Source organism: Leptodactylus fuscus, chromosome 1 (assembly GCF_031893055.1).
Source record: "Leptodactylus fuscus isolate aLepFus1 chromosome 1, aLepFus1.hap2, whole genome shotgun sequence".
Taxonomy (NCBI): domain Eukaryota; kingdom Metazoa; phylum Chordata; class Amphibia; order Anura; family Leptodactylidae; genus Leptodactylus; species Leptodactylus fuscus.
Window position 1 is genome coordinate 86,321,224 of NC_134265.1, and position 18,139 is coordinate 86,339,362.

An 18,139-nucleotide genomic window follows, 5' to 3' on the forward strand; every position below is an offset into this window, starting at 1 on the left:
GAAATGGATCAAGTTAGTGGTGGTGGCAGTGTGTATTTGGGGGTGCATGGAGTGTGTTGGAGTGTGATTTACGCTCAATTTGTAGCTTCAGTGAAGGTGAGTGAAAGATTGAGTTAGTGAAGTGAATTGACCCCTGACAGCTGCACCTGCATCAGGTGCTACAGTAGGATGGCCCATACATGACATCTTGCTAGTAGAATAATTTGAATGGGAGCCGCTTGGGTTTTTTTGCCGCTAGCGGGAAAAAGAAGTGAGATAGGTGCAACACGGTGGCTCAGTGGTTACACTGCAGCCTTGCAGCGCTAGAGTCCTGAGTTTGAATCCTGCCAAGGACAACATCTGCAAGGAGTTTGTACGTTCTCTCCATGTTTGCGTGGATTTCCTCCCATACTCCCAGGGTAAATGGACCTATGATGCGGATTTTTAAACCTGCAGCATATCTAGTCTTTCTACTGACTTTCACTCAAAAATTGTAACCCTTGGTAATGTGTACAGTGACATCCATGACAAACACAAGCAGATTTCGTTGTAGAGAAAGGGTATGTTCATAGGGAGTTCGGAATCCGCCTCAAAAAACACCCTCATTCATTTCTGGGAGTCAGTAGCAGTTTTTTTTTTCCTCTAGTCCCTGGTTCCAGACCAAAAAACGGGTACCCACAACTAAATGCCGGTACACTGCACCGGCATCTAGTCGCGCACTTCACTCCAGATTAAGCCCAAATGAATGGGCCTAGTCCGCAGGCAGTGTCTTCAGGCGGATGTCGCCTGTTTCATAATTCCTGCAGTAGATTTTTTCTGCCTGCAAAAAAATTCAGTGTGATCATACTCTAACAGTAAAATGCATGCACATGGAAAACACATCTCCGCTTTATTCTTATGTGTGCGTGTGTTATAAGATGAGCGCAAACATGGCGTATTGGTTGTGGCTACTTAGTATAAACTATAAAGTGAAATACACCTCCTCCTATACCAAGAAGAGTCCACCAGGAGACACAACCCCTGGTGAGACATACAAGAGAGCAATTTTTTGATTGAAAATAGTTTTTATTCCAATCAGTCGTCACCAAAAGTATTCACAGAGTACTACGACACAGCGCATATGATACACTACTTATAATACTCACAGATAAATAAATACATTTGCCCATACCTCATGGAGCAGGGCAAGGCTCGGGGGAGAAATTTTCCCCCAGCACCCCACACCAGTATTTCCGTACCTCCCAACATGTATGCATACCCCAATCCTAGCTTTCTGATATGTGGAGGGAGGGGGAGAGAGAGAGAGAAGTCACAGGCCCAAAGCTTTATTGAAGTACAACACACACATGAGGGAGGCATGCTAATTACATTGGCTAACTAAACAAAGTCTCTGACAAAGCACCCGAGCCAGCGTGGGGGAGGTGGGGGAGGGAAGGAGAGAGGGAAGAAACACTGGCTTAGGGCATTGACAAAGGACAACACTACCAAATACATTCCTTGCAATACCAAAAGCAAATGGAGAAAACAGGTGGAAGAAAAAATCCTCAGTCCTCTTCGCCTCTTAGGCTGTCCAAGATGGAGTAGTCCCGGAGCAGACTGTGGATGAGCCTGCAGCAGTCCTGAAAGGTGACCCGTACTCTCCTGAGAACAAGCCTGTTTCTGGTGAACCAGATAGTGTCCTTAAAGCAGTTCATAAGGCACCAGGCCTTCTCGATGTCGGCTCTCTCTGTGGCTTCCCAGGAAAGCAATTAGAAAACTAAACCTCCTAAATAAACACACAAACAAAAGTGTCTGAGAGCCATTAGGAAAACTAACATGTGCCTGTCTAAACAGTGAGCAGAGAGGGCCGGGGACTGCAGGCACGACCTCCACCTCCTCAGGTGCCCGGACAATCCTGCAGCCTTTGATCTTTGTCCTCCCACCTCCTCCGTCCCAACCACGCCTCGCCCCGCCCCTCCTCCTCCTGCAGCCACTTCCCGTGCTGCTGCTGCTGCTATCAGGACACTTTGGCTTCTGGAAGAAGAAAACAAGAAGAAGTTCCTGATCTTCCTGTGTTGTTCTCAGTGCAGCCCCCTCCTCCCCCGGCGCTGGGAGGAGACACTGAGGGGTCAGGGAGATCTGGGAGGCGGGGACAACCCCCCTTTTGGGAAAGGAAAAAAAAAAAAAAGAAAGACAATCACGTGGATGAGATGAAAGGGATGCCGCCTGGCAGAGCAGGGAGAGGGAGCAGAGACACAGAGGATCCTCAGCCATGTAATGGTGCAATGATCGGGCTGCTCCCCATGTGATCCCCCCCCTCCTCCTCACTACGATCGGCTGCCTTCCTCTGCTGTGTCTGCTCAATCTGCGGCCCCACCACTACTCCGAAATTATGTTCCCGTCGGTGCTGATCCCCCATCCTGCGAGATGAAAGAGCCGAGGATCCGGGGGAGCCTGCCCCTGCTCTGCTGGCTGCTGGGGGTCTTGCTGGCCGCCGCCGCTCCGAGGGGGTCCCTGGCTAAGGAGACTGCATTTGTGGAAGTGGTTCTGTTCGAGTCCAGTCCCAATGGAGATTATAAAACCCACACTACTGAGTTACAGGGGAGGTTCTCCCGGGCAGGAGCCACTATCAGCGCGGAGGGGGAGATCGTGCAGGTGAGACCCCTATATCCTGTGCGGCGGCGGGGAGGGGGGGGGGCTATTATGGTATGGTCCGGTGCCCGCTGCACGGCACAAAACTTTTCCTACTTGTAGGAGGGGAGTGATTGAGGAAGGAAGGGGGCAGCTTGTGTAGTAGTCTGGTCACAAGATGGCCTCTATACTATGTGTGGACTTCATTCACAATAGGGACACTGCTATTGAGTAATGCACTGTGATAAGGAGAGCTGCCAGGTTCACACAGGAGGCTGCACATAGCACAGGGCATTAAAGCCATTGATGTGTATGTGGAGCTGCCATGCAACCTGTGGCTCCTCACAAGTCCTCAAACTACAAGCCCCAGCATGCCATGGCAGCCAGTCACTGTCAGAGCATGCTGGGAATTGTAGTCATGCAACAGCTGGACAGGTAGACCTGAGGAGAGGTGACTGAAGCCTGTACTTTGTCTCTGTACTTCTTTTCATCCATAAATGTTAGTGTTTCTGTATTATGATACATTGTTATAATTGACACATTGTATATGTCATAGTAATAATATTTATAGATATGTATACAGTTCAGATATATAGTTTGTGTTTGTGTCATGATACCTCTTCACTACTTTAGCCGATCACCCTCTTATCCAGATCCATTATGCATACTGGCTATCTTCTTTGAGAAAACCGCCTGACCCCTCCTACAAAATAAAACCAAAAAGATCATTACTATATGTATTGTGTGATATTCTTTTTACGTCAATAACTGCAGACAAACACACCGAATCTATTTTTGCATATAATTTTGGGAAAACTCAGATGTCAGATGTGCCGTCCATCACATAGCCTATATGTGAAATGTTTACTTTTTCATACAGTATCTTGGTACAAGAAATGCCACTTTAATAGGCCTTGTCTAGACTGCCTCTATTGGAATCCCAACCATGCTGTTTTGTGGATTTTTACTTTGTGGGTGAAGGGGGCATAGGTGATTCCATTCTCCTGCACCCGTGATCTGTCTTGTAAGTAAGGGGAATGGGTTTGGAGAAGATTGTGACTGGGATAATATTTCACAAAACCATTTGCTGCGAGATAGAAGTTGGATTGTTAGCAGTGCGCTTTGCACTGAAGATAGGGCTTAACCCTTTGGGTGCTGTAGATGACATCTGCGTACGGTATGTTTGGAAGGTCAATAGCGTAATAGTATACAGACTGTAAACCACAGTGCACAAATGTTCTCTGCTGTGTCCTTTTTTTTTTTTTTTTGAGGTGCTGACTTTGGGTGATTGGCTGGTACAGAATAAAAGGCCTGGATTTTTCTCTGTGCTTTGCATTTTCATGCCACGTGCTGTGCAGTCGTTCCCAGCGCTGCATGGTAATGCTTTGATGTTTGAGGCTGGTTCCATATAATTAGACTGCAAGCTCTGCAGGTCAGAGAAGCTTTCACGCTGGGTGACCTGCAGAGTTTAACCCCAATGGATGTTCCTGGCTATAGAACTGGATTTATTATTTACATTCATATCCGTGATTATATTATATGGAGAGGAAAAGTGGAGCTGTTATCCATGGCAACCAATCACATCGCAGTTTGTTCTTGTCAAAGCACTATAGAATGTATGCTGGAATCTGATTGGTTGATATTGACACCTGACTTTTTCTGTCTGCCCTAAGTCTACACAAGACAGAATACCTATATTGTAGCTTGTAACTCTCATTCAAAGCACAAAGTAACCTGTCACCTAAACATCGCAAAGTGAGCATCAAATTACTTTGGATACATCTGTATAATGAGAAAATTCATCATGTTTTGTATTATCAAATTTCCAGTAATGTCCTTCAGGTTCTGTTCTAAATCTCTTTAATATCTCAAATCCCTCAAAATATTCATCCACTTTCAATGTGATGCTAGGTTCACACCAGTGTTTCCATTTCTTGGCTCCATTTGGGAACCTGAAAAATGGAAACTCTATCAGCTTAAACAGCGGTTACCTGCAGAAACCCGCCGACCCCATAGACTGTAATGGGGTCTGCTAGGTTTGTGCCTGAAATCGGCTTTTCTCTTTGCATGTTTTAAGCAGAATGGAAAACGGTCCTCAAACGGTCACACAACGCTAGTGTGACTGTAGCCTTAGGGAGGGGGGGGGGGTTGCAATGAATGGGCCTAGTCGGCAGGCAGTGTCTTCAGGCGGATGTTGCAAGGTGAATTAATGTGAATTATTCTATTTAAAAATCGCATACGTTTCTGGGAAAGTTGGGTGACCACAATGTGGCTGCCACTACCATCTCCACAGGGGCTGCCACCCAGTTGTTGGTAGATGATTTAAGGCTGATGCCCCACAGTTTTGGGGGGGGGGAGTTTGCAAATTTTCCAGGGTTTCCTGAACCAAAGACAACAGTAGCTACAAAAGGAATGGGGAATATATAGGAAACTCTTATTCTTCTACCTTCTGCTCAATCGACTCCTCGCTTTGGCTCAAATAACCGCAGTAAAATCTGCAACAAAATCCCCCAAAACTTTCTACATGGTGGGCCTCAGCGTAAAGGTGTTTTCTTGGGATATTAATATATGACAGGTTGTCAACATATGATCAGTGAGGATTGACAGTCAGGAATCTTACAGGTCACCTGTTTAAAGATGTTGTAGTGCACATGAGCGGCATGGCCTCTACCTTCTGCCAATTCAGTCACATGGTACAGAAGCATCATTTCTGTGAATGGGACTGAGTGGTAATACCAACCACTACCGCGTTGCTTTTGGTATTCATTAAAGAGACCGTAGCGTTCGCCCAAACTCCTCTTAAACCAGCAGATCTGTGGGATCCCAGATGTTGGGCCCTGATAGATCACATATTGATTACCTAAGTCTCAGACATCCCTTTTACCCGTGATTATGCATATTTCAACTGCTAATGTGTGTACGTAAAGGTGGCCATGTTGAATAAAATTCAATGAGCGTTGGCATAAAATATAAAGCAAATAAGCTTGGGGACTGGGAAAAAATAGTTCTGTGTACTGTGCTATTCTTCCTGTTAGGGACAACAGGATGAAAACCCACCTGACTGGCCTATTATGAGTCAATAGAGTCTATTGGGCACCACTAGTGTCTGTCCTACCATGGACATGATGTATTGCTACTCTGGTGGAACAGTAAAAAGTGTGAGTAATGTGAACGGAACTTAAGCATTTCACAAAAATCGCCTCTTAGTATCAACAAAATTGGGCTCCATTAACTTGGTAGTTTTCTATTAACTTTAGGTCCTGTTCACATTTCATTGATGAACTCAATTTAAAGAGGACCTTTTACCACCTCCAACAAGTCGATCTCTTGTCATCTCTTGTTAATAGCTACTGCTTCACTGATTTTTGCAGGGTTTTTTTTTCTAGCCCCCACAGATCTCAAGCAATAAGTACTGTTCACTTTGGTGCCTGATATGTTATTTGACCTCTGTACTGTCAGGAGGTGTCAGGCAGGAGCAGACAAGGTGGTGGGATTCTGAGCAATGACACTGGCTGCCTCTGATTGGTGCTCTGTATCGCACCCCCTGCCTGACACTGCCCTACTGACATTACAGCTTAAACAACACATCAGGCAACAAAACTAGCTGTACTTGTTGCTCAAGAATGGTGGGGACTAGAGAAACGATTCCAACTGTGCAGGAATCAGAATAGTGGCGCCTATTAATAGATGCTAATAACTAGAATTGGTGGTAGTGGAGGTGGTAGAAGGTCCACTTTAACTGTACATGGGAAAGACCACAGTGCACGTGTCTGATGACTAAAGCACCTCTATACTCCTATTCAAAGAAAAAATACAGAGTGCAAATAAAATAAAACATTTAATTTTATTTATAGCCTTTGCATGGAATAAGCCACTCGTTTAGTCTCCATCAGGTTAATGGAGTCCTTTAGATTTGCTTGGTGTATGTCAAGAGATTTTCCAGAGTGTATTACACTTTCACATGGCAATATTCTGGTCAGTATTTTGCTTGGTATTTCTGACGTACTTGGTGTATGAAGTCTAAAATAAGGAAGAGATACAGATCTTTCCATGAGTCCTTTTTCTCTGCATATGTCTCACTCCTGGTGACTTAAGGACAAAATCATATGGGACATGCCTCTGTTAAGAATGGAAGCTATAATAACATTGTGACAGTATAAGGTAAAATAAACTGCAGGTGTGTGTATTAAGTTCAGACCTTACAAAACTCAGAATTTTGTATTATATGGGACTTAAAGGGATGTTACTTTTTTATTTTTTATTTTTTCTTATAGTCTCCAGGTTTCCAGTCATTGACTTCTGGTCCATACAATAGCAGGTTAGCCATTCTGTGGCGGAAGAGTGATCTGTTCACATGGAGCATCAAGGCTCAGCCACTGGTTGACGTGCTTGTGTGTCGGCAGATGGTAATCAAAGACTGGGCACGCAAATGTTTAAACCTCCCTAAAAAAAAAGGTGGAACACCCTTTTAAAGGGGTATTCGGGTAATTACAAGTTATCCTCTATCCACAGGAGGATGAGATGTCAGTAGGTTGAGAGCATGATCTGATTACTTCCCAGGTTTGCTGCAAGTGCGAGAACGTATTGTTGCGAGCACACAGTGGAGGGATCTGCTTTGTGTTAGAAAGATTCTTCCTGTAACTGATACCTACATCCTTCCTTGTCCTGATCATTAGCCTGTGAAATAAGACACTCGCAGTATGTGCACTTGATAACATGTAGCTTTTGGCAGACGGATTTCATTAGATTTATTGCTGTGACCTAGATGTTTTCAGGTGTGAATGTATAATCAATAAATCTGAAATGTTCTGTATATCTTAACTTCTGAAATTGGTTACTGTCTGATATCTTATCACAGAAGACGACAAAAAACAATGAAGAGTTATTGAATAATGTATTTTCCTATGACACAATGACGCCTTTGACACAATATCACATTGCATCAATTTAACCAGTCGCAGAGTTTTGGGATAATTTAGCTACCTCTGAATGTATATTGTGTGTAATATTATAGTTATGGCCATATAATGCATATAAAGATGCTAATCGGGTTTGTGGAGAGCTGGATAACTACTCTCATGCTATGGACATTGTAATGGTGGCCATTTAGTAGTCACTCAGCATATGTTACTTGGGTGTAAGATCAGATTTGAAACAGTCCTTATGCAATTTTCTTTTTTTGTATTTTCGAGGGAAATACTCTTTAATTTTGTCTGAGACATTTTAGATTCATGTTTCATAGCTTGAGTGATTTGTGTGGAGGACATGACAGGTATAATTAAGTTGGTGATGTGGGAGAGGTGTCAGTTATTTAAGGATAACAATTGTACTCCGCATGGATATGCTCTGTTCTCACAGCGGCTGGTATTTACCTCGCATTACATGTACAGCACCTTTCTAATAGAGTCACTGTTGTTGCACCATTGAAGAGTACTGATCCAGGCCACGGCTTCCTCTGGTCTGTATGGAAAGGATACGTGAATATGTAGAAAGTGTTATTGGGAGGACACTCACATTTAAGAGTAAGAACCTAGGCTTGTAAGGTGACAAACCAAGCTTAGGGTGGGTTCACACCTGCACCCGGTCTCCGCTTTCGGGTTTCCGTCTTCTGCCTTGAGAAACTGGACAGAAGACGGAAACTCGATGGTCGGTTTTAAAACCCATTCACTTGAATGGGTTTGCAAAGTGACTACCCATGAGCGTGTTCTTCCAATCCGTGGTGAAACCGTTTTTTTTAACTGGACACAAAGTCTGACATGCAGGACTTTGTGTCCGGTTTAAAAAAAACCCCAAAAAAACCTTTCGCTGTGGAGAGGCAGAAGACGTTTACGGGTGGTCACTTTACAAACCCATTCAAGTGAATGGGTTTGAAAACTGACCACCGGGTTTCCGTTTCTGGTCCAGTTTCTCTCAGCAGAAGACGGAAACCCGAAAGCGGAGACCAGGAGCAGGTGCGAACCCACACACAGAATAGACCTCCAGTTTAATTCAATGGAGGTAGGAGTTGTGTTAGAATCACTACTTCAAAGTCCTACCTATTTCCAAGTATCTGTTTCTCAAAGTGGTCGTAAAAATATTTCCCCATTTCTAAATGTTTGTAGTAGGTGTATGAATAAGTTACTATACCTTCATTGTACAGTATAAATGCACATACTCTTACTTTTCTGATTCAAGCTGAGCTTCATAGAGCTTGAATGCTTCAAGATGGAGAACTTTCTGCTAGTGGCCAATAGTAGACAATGCACATTATGTAAAGGTTATAAAAGCGGATGATTCTAACAAAGCATTTCCTTGAAGGGTGATATTTAACAATACGTGATCGTTTTAGGTGTTTAATGACAGAGCGGCAAATTTTCACTAGCTTGTCATCCATTTTTGACTGTACCTGATAGTTGTTGCTTACACAAATCATCTTTTTGTGAAATAATGTTCCCATTGTATGTTCTTTATCGGTGTCATTGAACATGTAAGACTAGTCTGATGGACAGTAACGGCCCACATGGACTAAAGTGTACATTGGCATACCTAATAATTGTTCATCAGGTGATTGTTTTTTCAACATTTGATCAAGATCACCATTACTTTTGTGACTGCACATATATGGCTCTCCACCATTGAAGATTACAGTCTTAGGAGAGCCATCACTAGACAGGAAAGAAGCTCATCTGAAGTTTCTTCCTGGATCACCAGAATTTGCTTTTCATCTTAATACCTATTTAATTTATAGGCTAAATATTGGTCCAGTTCCCAACATGTCTACTTTAGTTGTGTGTAGAAAATAATAGATGCCTTACTTACATGACAAGGAATCCCCTACTGTGTGGTTGTGAAATGCACATTTATTGATGGCAAATCAGTTACTTTGTTATTTTCAAGAGGGTGTTGTCACTGGTGTCTGTTTGGAGAAGGTATTCTCATGAGGTTGTCAGAAGGAAATATAGGAAACATTTTTACTTTATGCCACCTGAAGGTACATATGGTTTTTGTGCATATGTGTATGCTGATCGCCATACGATCAAGAGAGAAAACCACCTAGAGCTATTAATAATAAAAGAATCTGAGAAATGCTCTTTCCCTGAGGTTGACAATTTTCTGAGAAGCAGAAGCTATTTTTATTGTTTTTGGGGTTTTTTTGTGATTTTTTTTTTTTTAAAGTCCTTTTTTGAACTGTTTGGATGAGGCTGTCATAGATATTATCCCCTATCCACAGAAAAGTGGATAAGTGCCTGATCACTGAGGACTGACTCCTGAGATACACAGTGATCACACATATGGTGCCTCTGAGTCCCCCATCTGAATGGAGCCACTGCTCAGTTCACTTCTATGGAATTGGTGAAGCACTATACTCTGCAATTTTTATTGCATAGATGTGAAGTGGTGGTGATGCATGTACATGGTGACTAGTGATTGCTGGAGGTTCCATCAAACACTTCGATTCTAATGTGTGCATTACGTGTTGGTTATATGGAAACCCATTTAACAGTACACTAATGAACCATAGCCAAATGATTAAAGTATATTTAAAGCAACCCTTAAAACCATAATGGTGTCTACAAATAGAAGCACTCCAAGTATATTTGCTCTGCATGTCCAATGCCCACCATCAAGGACTTACTGAATCACAATAGATCCAAAGAATGAACAGACTTGGAAATTTTTCAATCTTGTTTAATCCAGGAGGTACATTATAAGGGTGAATTCACACTGAGTAAACGCTAGCTTATTCTGAACGTAAAACACGTTCAGAATAAGCGGCGTCTAAAGCAGCTCCATTCATTTCTATGGGAGCGGGGATACGAGCGCTCCCCATAGAAATGAATGGTCTGCTTCTTTCACTCCGTGCAGTCCCATTGAAGTGAATGGGGAGTGCCGGCGTGTACGCTCCGGCATGAGCAGAGCTTGCCGTATACGCCGGCACTCCCCATTCACTTCAATGGGACTGCACGGAGTGAAAGAAGCAGCCCATTCATTTCTATGGGGAGCGCTCGTATCCCCGCTCCCATAGAAATGAATGGAACTGCTTTAGACGCCGCTTATTCTGAACGTGTTTTACGTTCAGAATAAGCTGGCGTTTACTCAGTGTGAATGCACCCTAACAATGTTACATTTGCAACATTTTAGATCCTGGATGGACCCTTCATCAGGCTGATCCTGCAATGTAGTATACTGTATATGCTATTCTGTGGCAGCTGCTAGAGTGAGAGTCGCAATATTTCTTCTGTTTCATGTCTTTAATAATCACACCTTTCCAGAGTTTTTTTGGGTGTTTTCTACTATCGTTTCAATGGCGGCGGGCACATTAACTCTAGTCTCATCGTAAAGTAGTAGCATGCCTGTGTGTCAGATTGGAAATCTAAACCAGTTAGGAACTGGAGTAGAATTGCATTATATCTTTCACCTTGCTGCACCAATGTTTACACATTGTGGCGAGCGAGGCACAGACTGAGAGTTGCAGTGCAAGAAAGGGACTTGCACCAAAAGTGTGCCACAGTATCATCCCCATCTACGCCAGGAAATTGGCATAGACGGATTGATAAATTCCCCCCATAGTGTTTTAAGTGGTTTCTGGGAAGTGTCAAGTACATCTAGTTTTAAGGTAAGCATCCATTTGACGTGATTTTTGTCCCCATGATTTGGCACACAGAGTGACCGGTCTACATTCTTTATACTCGCCACCACCTCAGACACCTTTTACCATGTGTGTTTCCTATGCTTTGTGCCAACTGTTTGCTCTCTTAACTCTAATCTCGACTGAGCTCTTATTAATACAAAATTAGCAACTTAAACAAGCCATTTAAAACTGTTTTATCCTGCCGAGCCGAGAGATAATGTCAAGAGTTGGCAAAATGAAGCAGTATTTTATTCTCTATGGGGCTTTCGTAACATTTATCTAAATGCTCTTTCAAGTCCTTCAGCTATTTCTTTTTCTTCAGTTGACATCTGTAATGTACAGAAAATTGACTGAGATTAGAATTTAATATATTTGCTTTTACAGAACTAGTTTGTTTTCTCTTTGTGATTTCAACCACAGTTGGAAAATATAAATGGTTGGGAGAAAGTTGTGAGGACTTTATAATGTGATGGATAATAATTTGTCTTGGATGAAGATGTACCAGGCAATTTTCCATGTTTCTCTCGGCCATTGTTCATACCGGTATGATTATTATATAGATTCAATGGGTGTTAGATTTCCAATGTGTGCTGCCCTGCCTCTAACCTATTTTTTTTAGCCTATGTATGCTATACAGTGATGTGACTCTTAATACAACAAGATGTATTGCTAATCTGTCACTCCTGTGGATAATAGTCCTATCCAGATGGTTTATGTAACCGCCATGTCTATGGCTATTTGCGTTGAGATACAATAGGACTTAATGAAAACTATTGATTTACAGCAGCGGTGCCGTCCTTAGCCTCAACTCTCTATGCGGCCTTCACGCATTTCCAGTGGTTATTATTCTCGGTGACTCCATTTTTCCTTCATGCACGAGAAAAGGGGACTGTGTGAATGCTTTGGATCCAAGGGGAGAACCCCATGTAATTGTTGCCTTCTCTAACTATTTTTTGCATATGTGTGTCTCTATATAATGCTATGATTGATTATTTTAGGGTTGTCGAACGGTAACTGGCACATCACAAGGATACACATGTAATTGTTGTCTGGAAAACCTGCTTTAAGATTGGACCGTTCTCTTTTTCCCAAGTAGATGTACTGAATGCATCCAAGCAAACACATTTATTATTAAAGTGGAAGTTTTGTGCATATAAATCTCATTGCTTTTTCATGTAGCATTAGCTTTTTGTCTATACTGTTTTATTTATAAAACCTCTTGGCTGAACTCACATGATGAGATTACCGTATGGTTGACATGTACTGTACCCCTGCTATTCTTACATAGCATTGCATGCCTTATAATTCCACTTATTCAGTTGTGGAACCAATGGGATTTCTTCTTCAGCATTTCAGATTGTGGCTACCCTGCTACTAATAACTTATTGGGGAATGGAGCTGTCAGCCACAAACCACTGTGACCAACTAATGCCTTCAAAGATCAGATTTCCCTATTCAATCCAATTTGTCATGTTACTTTTCAGTCTTATCTGTAGGCATCATGTTAGAGAGCTGGAGAAGCTGACTAGATTAATGTGTAATTTTGTGAGATTTTTATTTTTTAATTTTTTTTTCTATAATTAAACTTCCTTGGCGTGCTCAGGCTCATGGTTGGAATAACATTGACTACTGGCCCATAAGGACATGCTGGTGATTTAGTGTCCTAAATTCATCACACAGTTTTCCTTTACTTATCCCAAGACGTTTTCATTCATAGCGATCATTATAAACATTGACTGCAGGTAAGCTTTCCTCACAGGAACCAATTACAGTATTACATTCTTCTGGGAATTTGCTTTTTCCACACGACTACTAATAAACATAAAGAATCCTAGGGGAGACGTATCATGGTAACTGATGTTTGGGCAGATGTTGCAATCTGCTTAGTGTCATCATCATGATCTCTTTCTTTGTAGGTCTACAGTTTGCTAAGAGAACAATGAAAAACTTTTATAGCACCAATATAATATAAGTCCATTTGGATTAAAGGGTTCAGTCTATAAGTCATTGCTTCTTCAAAGGATTGTAAGACTAGAAAATAGCCTATTTTTCAAACTAAGTTTTTATATTAAACATATTTTGAAGAATATTTTATTTATTTTAAATTTCCATTCCATGTCACTATTACAGTTGGGAGAACCGATTCTGAGCCGGGGTCGACCCGAATATACCAAATTTAAAAAAATAAATAAAGATGAAAAAAAAACAAAAAAATAATTTATACTTCCCTTCCCTCGCCTCTTTTGGGCTTCTTTGCAGTGTTTGGCATGCTCTTTGTCCTTTCGCTGACTACATGCGCCTGGGGTTATCTTGGTATTCCCAGGTGCTTGGCATTACCGAGAGGACTGAGAGAGAGTGCCAGATGCCACAAGGATTGCCCCCATTGTTTTAACCTCCCGATGTGTCCATCTAATGCTTTAAATTTTGGTTTCCATCCTCTACTTGTATGAAGGCATGGGAACATGAGTAGAGATTAGCAGACCCGCTTACCCTATTATAGGTACATGGTATCATGAACTAGCTACAAAAATAGATGATTCCAAAAAAATCTAAATTCAAACTATATCAATAATAATAATAATAATTAATTAATTATTATTATTGTTTATTTATATAGCACCATTAATTCCATGGTGCTTTACATTTGGGGGTTTACATACAATACACAAAATATACAGGTAGATATAATACTAACAGTGACTGACTGGCACAGTGGGGTAGAGGGCTCTGCCCGCGAGGTCTTACAATCTATGGGATATTTCAATTTGATATACCGTTGACGTGCTACTAAACTTAAGGATATATTTTTTATAAATTTATATACCATATGTTTTATATATACCCAGGAATTGCTATATCCTGAAAAGAAAGATTTATTTTCCACAACTGTAATTTTCAGCTTTTTGAAGGCCATTTGCTAAATTACTAATATCATATGATATAATTGATATAATTTTCTTAATTTCTTCATGAAATGTAATTGACCTTAATTTTACATAAGTGCAGTGATTATGTGTTCATACGAGTAGGGGCACCATTCAAAAGGAAAGTTGTCTATAACCAAAAGTGAATTGGAAGGCATTCATGACTATTATGGGTAATTGTTTAATGGTCAGTCTTTATGTACATGGTGGTATAATGGCTTCATGTGTGAGCCATGAATCAAGTGCCAAAAATGAGATGAGATCCTAACATGGGAATGCAGAAAAAGCTTCCCAGAAAAAAATTTGAGACAGTTTTTTTCTTCTTCTTCTTCTTCTGCTTTCCTTAATTGGATCCAATCATAGTTTTGGCATCAGATGTATTGTTCACACCCAGAAACATTATACAACTAAGTGAATTAAGCCTAAAGGTGCCCTTCCACAATAGTTGAAAAATAGTCAAATTTGGGTGGGTGTGACCTAAACCTCCATGATATAAGATGTCAGGGGAGAAAAAGATTGGACATGTTGGTTTTCAACATGCCTCATCATTTGATCCCATTGAAGGCTTCCAGATGAGCCAGGCAATGGCTTATTTATTAGGAAATCTTCCTTAGGAAACCACTCAACCGGCCAACAATTATCTAAAGCGTACAGACAGCTTAAAAGGAGTTTTCTCCATGAACATAACCATATTTAAACGTACAGTCAACTAAAAGTTAAACACTTTTGCAAATAAATATTTTGCAGCGTTTGAACTATTTTCTCTAACCATCTTAATGGGGACAGTCTTTTGTCTTGGTAAGCAGCAGAAACAGCCAGGTGCATGTGCAAGAAGATAAACTAGTCACAATAAGGAAATCATAGCGTGAAAAGAAAATCTTTAAAACTTAGCAAATGGATAATTACTTATTTGCAAAAATGTTTTATAGTTTAAAAATGTAAATATGGTTCTGGGTGAAGGAAAACCCCTCTAAGTGTCCTCACACCTGTCATTTATTGTATGCAACAATTCATAGACAATGAGTTTGTTCTAGATAAATGTAACTTATTTGGCTGAAAGATCTACATTCTGTAGGATCTGGAGTGTGGTCCACCTTAATGAAGTGAACACATATATATAGTATTGTAACTTTTTATTTTTTGATTACTGTACATAGCAATTTTCCCTAGACGGAGACCACATTTTGTCAAAGCATGTGTTTAAATAAACAGTGTTTTCTATTTACAGGAGTTAAAATGGGACTTAAATACAGCCTGTAGATTTTTGGATTGATGGGAGGAGAAAGGTTCTTCTTTGTAGCCCAGACAGTGTTTTCCACCTCTTGGGTGTCTGGTTTCCTTGGCTGTTTGCAGAATTGCCAGACTTAGAGCATTTCCACCCAAAAGGGAAAAAAAATGATCCATATATTAGTAAATCATGAGTTAGAGCCAAAGTCGGTACTTGATGGTTATATTTTAGCTACTGTGATATTGACATTACACTATTCCTCCATGGTGGTGTCAGTGAATTGCCCTCATATTGGTTCCCTCCTTTCTATTTGGATACTTGATTAATCTTATTTTTTTTGTGGAACAGCTCCTACCTGGGGTTAGTCCCTGTTAGTGGATTACATAAGAGTATCTCAAAGAGTTGGTAACACATTCTATTTTATTGAGAATATTATGTTCATGGGGGTTTTCTGGGAGTTTATAAAAACAAAAAAAAAAAAATCCCAAATCCTAAAAGTAGGGAGTGTGGTACAATAACTTCTACTTATATGGTAAATCCCTAGATGTGTTGTCAAGCAGTGATGACATGCTGTACATCACTGGCAGCACAAGTCTGCAAGTACCAACAGAAAAATGGGAAACTTACCAGGTGAAGAGTACCTTTTGATTTAAAAATTCTGTGCTCTTGTAAGTTCAATCCTCTCATTGAAATACATCAATGACATTCAAGCAGTCTATAGTATGTGAATTCTAACCTCTTCTTATTCATATCTGCATAAATCTCCATATAATGTATGATGAGACAGTTGTAATTACTTTTTTTTGTTGTCTCAATAGTTGTGTTTAGTAGTCATACACTGTGATTGGTGGAATATACAGATCCTGAAGAGTCAGTATGGAATTATTAGTGATGTCACTACACATCTATAGTACATAAATCTCTATTTTATTAGTAAAAACATTTGTCTTTGTACAAAACTTTGTATAATAGACTATAAGAGTAGGGGAGTGGAGCAATTTTTCACTTTTGATAGAATAGAAGCAGTTTGGGTAGGATGTATTGTATGTATGTATTCCCCCTTTATGTCTATTTTTCAATTGAGCAAGCCCCCGGCCTAGACCAGTGTCTCAGGTTGCAGTTCTTCCCTGTCTGACGGGACAGGGATCAGAGGTTCCTGCATGTTGAATCTGGCAGCGCCAGGGGCCAGTTTCTAACTGTGTGACAGCATTTTTAATTTAACAGCGCCGCCTTTGATGTTCTTCAAATATTTATAGGCAGGTTTAGATAACTCCAGCAGGGATATTGTGAATTTATGTAGTTGCGTGTCATATGGCCACTTCAATTTTAATAGAAGAGTACAAAACAGCTGAATTACTGTAGTTTAAAAAAAAAAGGTCTTAAAAGAATTTTTTTTTTTTAATATGTCAGATGTAATAAGTTATGTCTCTTCTGTTCAGATAGATTCTACTTTTGTTAGTCTCACTAAATAGTATACAGCAGTGTTATAGCAATGCAGTTATATGCAGGTTTCCTAAGGTTGCCATTGTCTTTTTATAGGTATGTATTAAATCATTATATAGCTTGTTATTACACTCAATTACAACTTGAACTGTTTCAAGGATTGCTGTATTATGCTTTAATTTTTTTTTATTGGATTATTTGTTAGTTGATTCATATTGTTAAAATATGCCATCACTTTTTTGATTGTGAAGGTCCAGCCTCAGGGCCCCCCTACCAATCCCTTCAATGTGTTTTATATATGTGTTTTAAAATAAATAAATAAATAAATATAAATATATATATATATATATATATATATATATATATATATATGTATATATATACACACACACACACATATCGGGATACATGGGAGCGCCTTTGTGCATCGAAAGACTGAGTTGTTTTGAAAACCCTAAGAGTAGCTTGAGTTGAAGAAAAAAAAATGAGTATTTGGAACCTGTATTCAGCTTTTGTTCTTTGTTGTCCATAAATACATGACTCATTTAGCAATGTCACTCACAAATTACTACTTAGTGTTTTTTTTTGCTTTAGTGTGTAGGGAGAAAAGGATGATGACCCTGAATGAGCTCTGATGACGACTAATCACATCAGACTTGGTGGTATTATAGGACACTGAATCAATTGATGACTGATAAATCCCAAACTATCCTTTATACTTTAATGAAACCATGTTAGTAATGATCTCCTCTGCCTTTCACTTCCACATATGACCTGATCAACGACAAATAGTTGATTTACATCTTATCACATTAGCTCTGTTGTACTTGCAGGCATATCTCACCTCAAGTTCCTAACTTTTTTTTAAAGCTGAGTATTATCACTATTATATTATATTATATTATATTATATTATATGATAGCGCCAACATATTCCGCAGCACTTTACATATTGTAGGGTTCACGTACAGATGAAAAGGTAACTTCTCTTTAGTTAGGTCATGTTTTCATGGTTGTCTGTGGTTTAGCCACCTAATGCATGTAGTTTTTTGCTATAATTCACTGGAACAACTGTAGGGCTACAGTTTGTTTGGTTCTGTGTGGCCAAGTTGCTCATGGCTTTACATAAACTCAGTTTAGAAGTTTATTGTACCATCCGGACATCATCTTGTAAAGTGTAAACTTGTCTAAGAGACAGTATACAGTTGTAAATGGGAAAGTATAGCATCTTCCAATCATACAGCAAGCCTAGGCTTTGGAGCCATTATGTTTTAATGGGTTGTTACTGTTTGGGAATTTAGTGTTGGGATTAAAATGGATTCAACAGAGGGAAATAAAGGGCTTA

At 40.2% G+C, this 18,139-nt stretch overlaps 1 protein-coding gene across 1 annotated transcript in view; it reads left to right on the forward strand.

Moving 5' to 3' along the window:
* The first annotated feature begins 1,997 nt into the window (after positions 1–1,997).
* The window catches only part of ZNRF3 (zinc and ring finger 3), a 112,254-nt gene continuing 96,112 nt past the window's right edge, over positions 1,998–18,139 (forward strand). Inside the window, exon 1 of the mRNA XM_075273388.1 lies at positions 1,998–2,613. Coding sequence (XP_075129489.1) covers positions 2,386–2,613 — 228 coding nt within the window. The 5' untranslated portion in view covers positions 1,998–2,385. The remainder of the gene's footprint in view (positions 2,614–18,139) is intronic.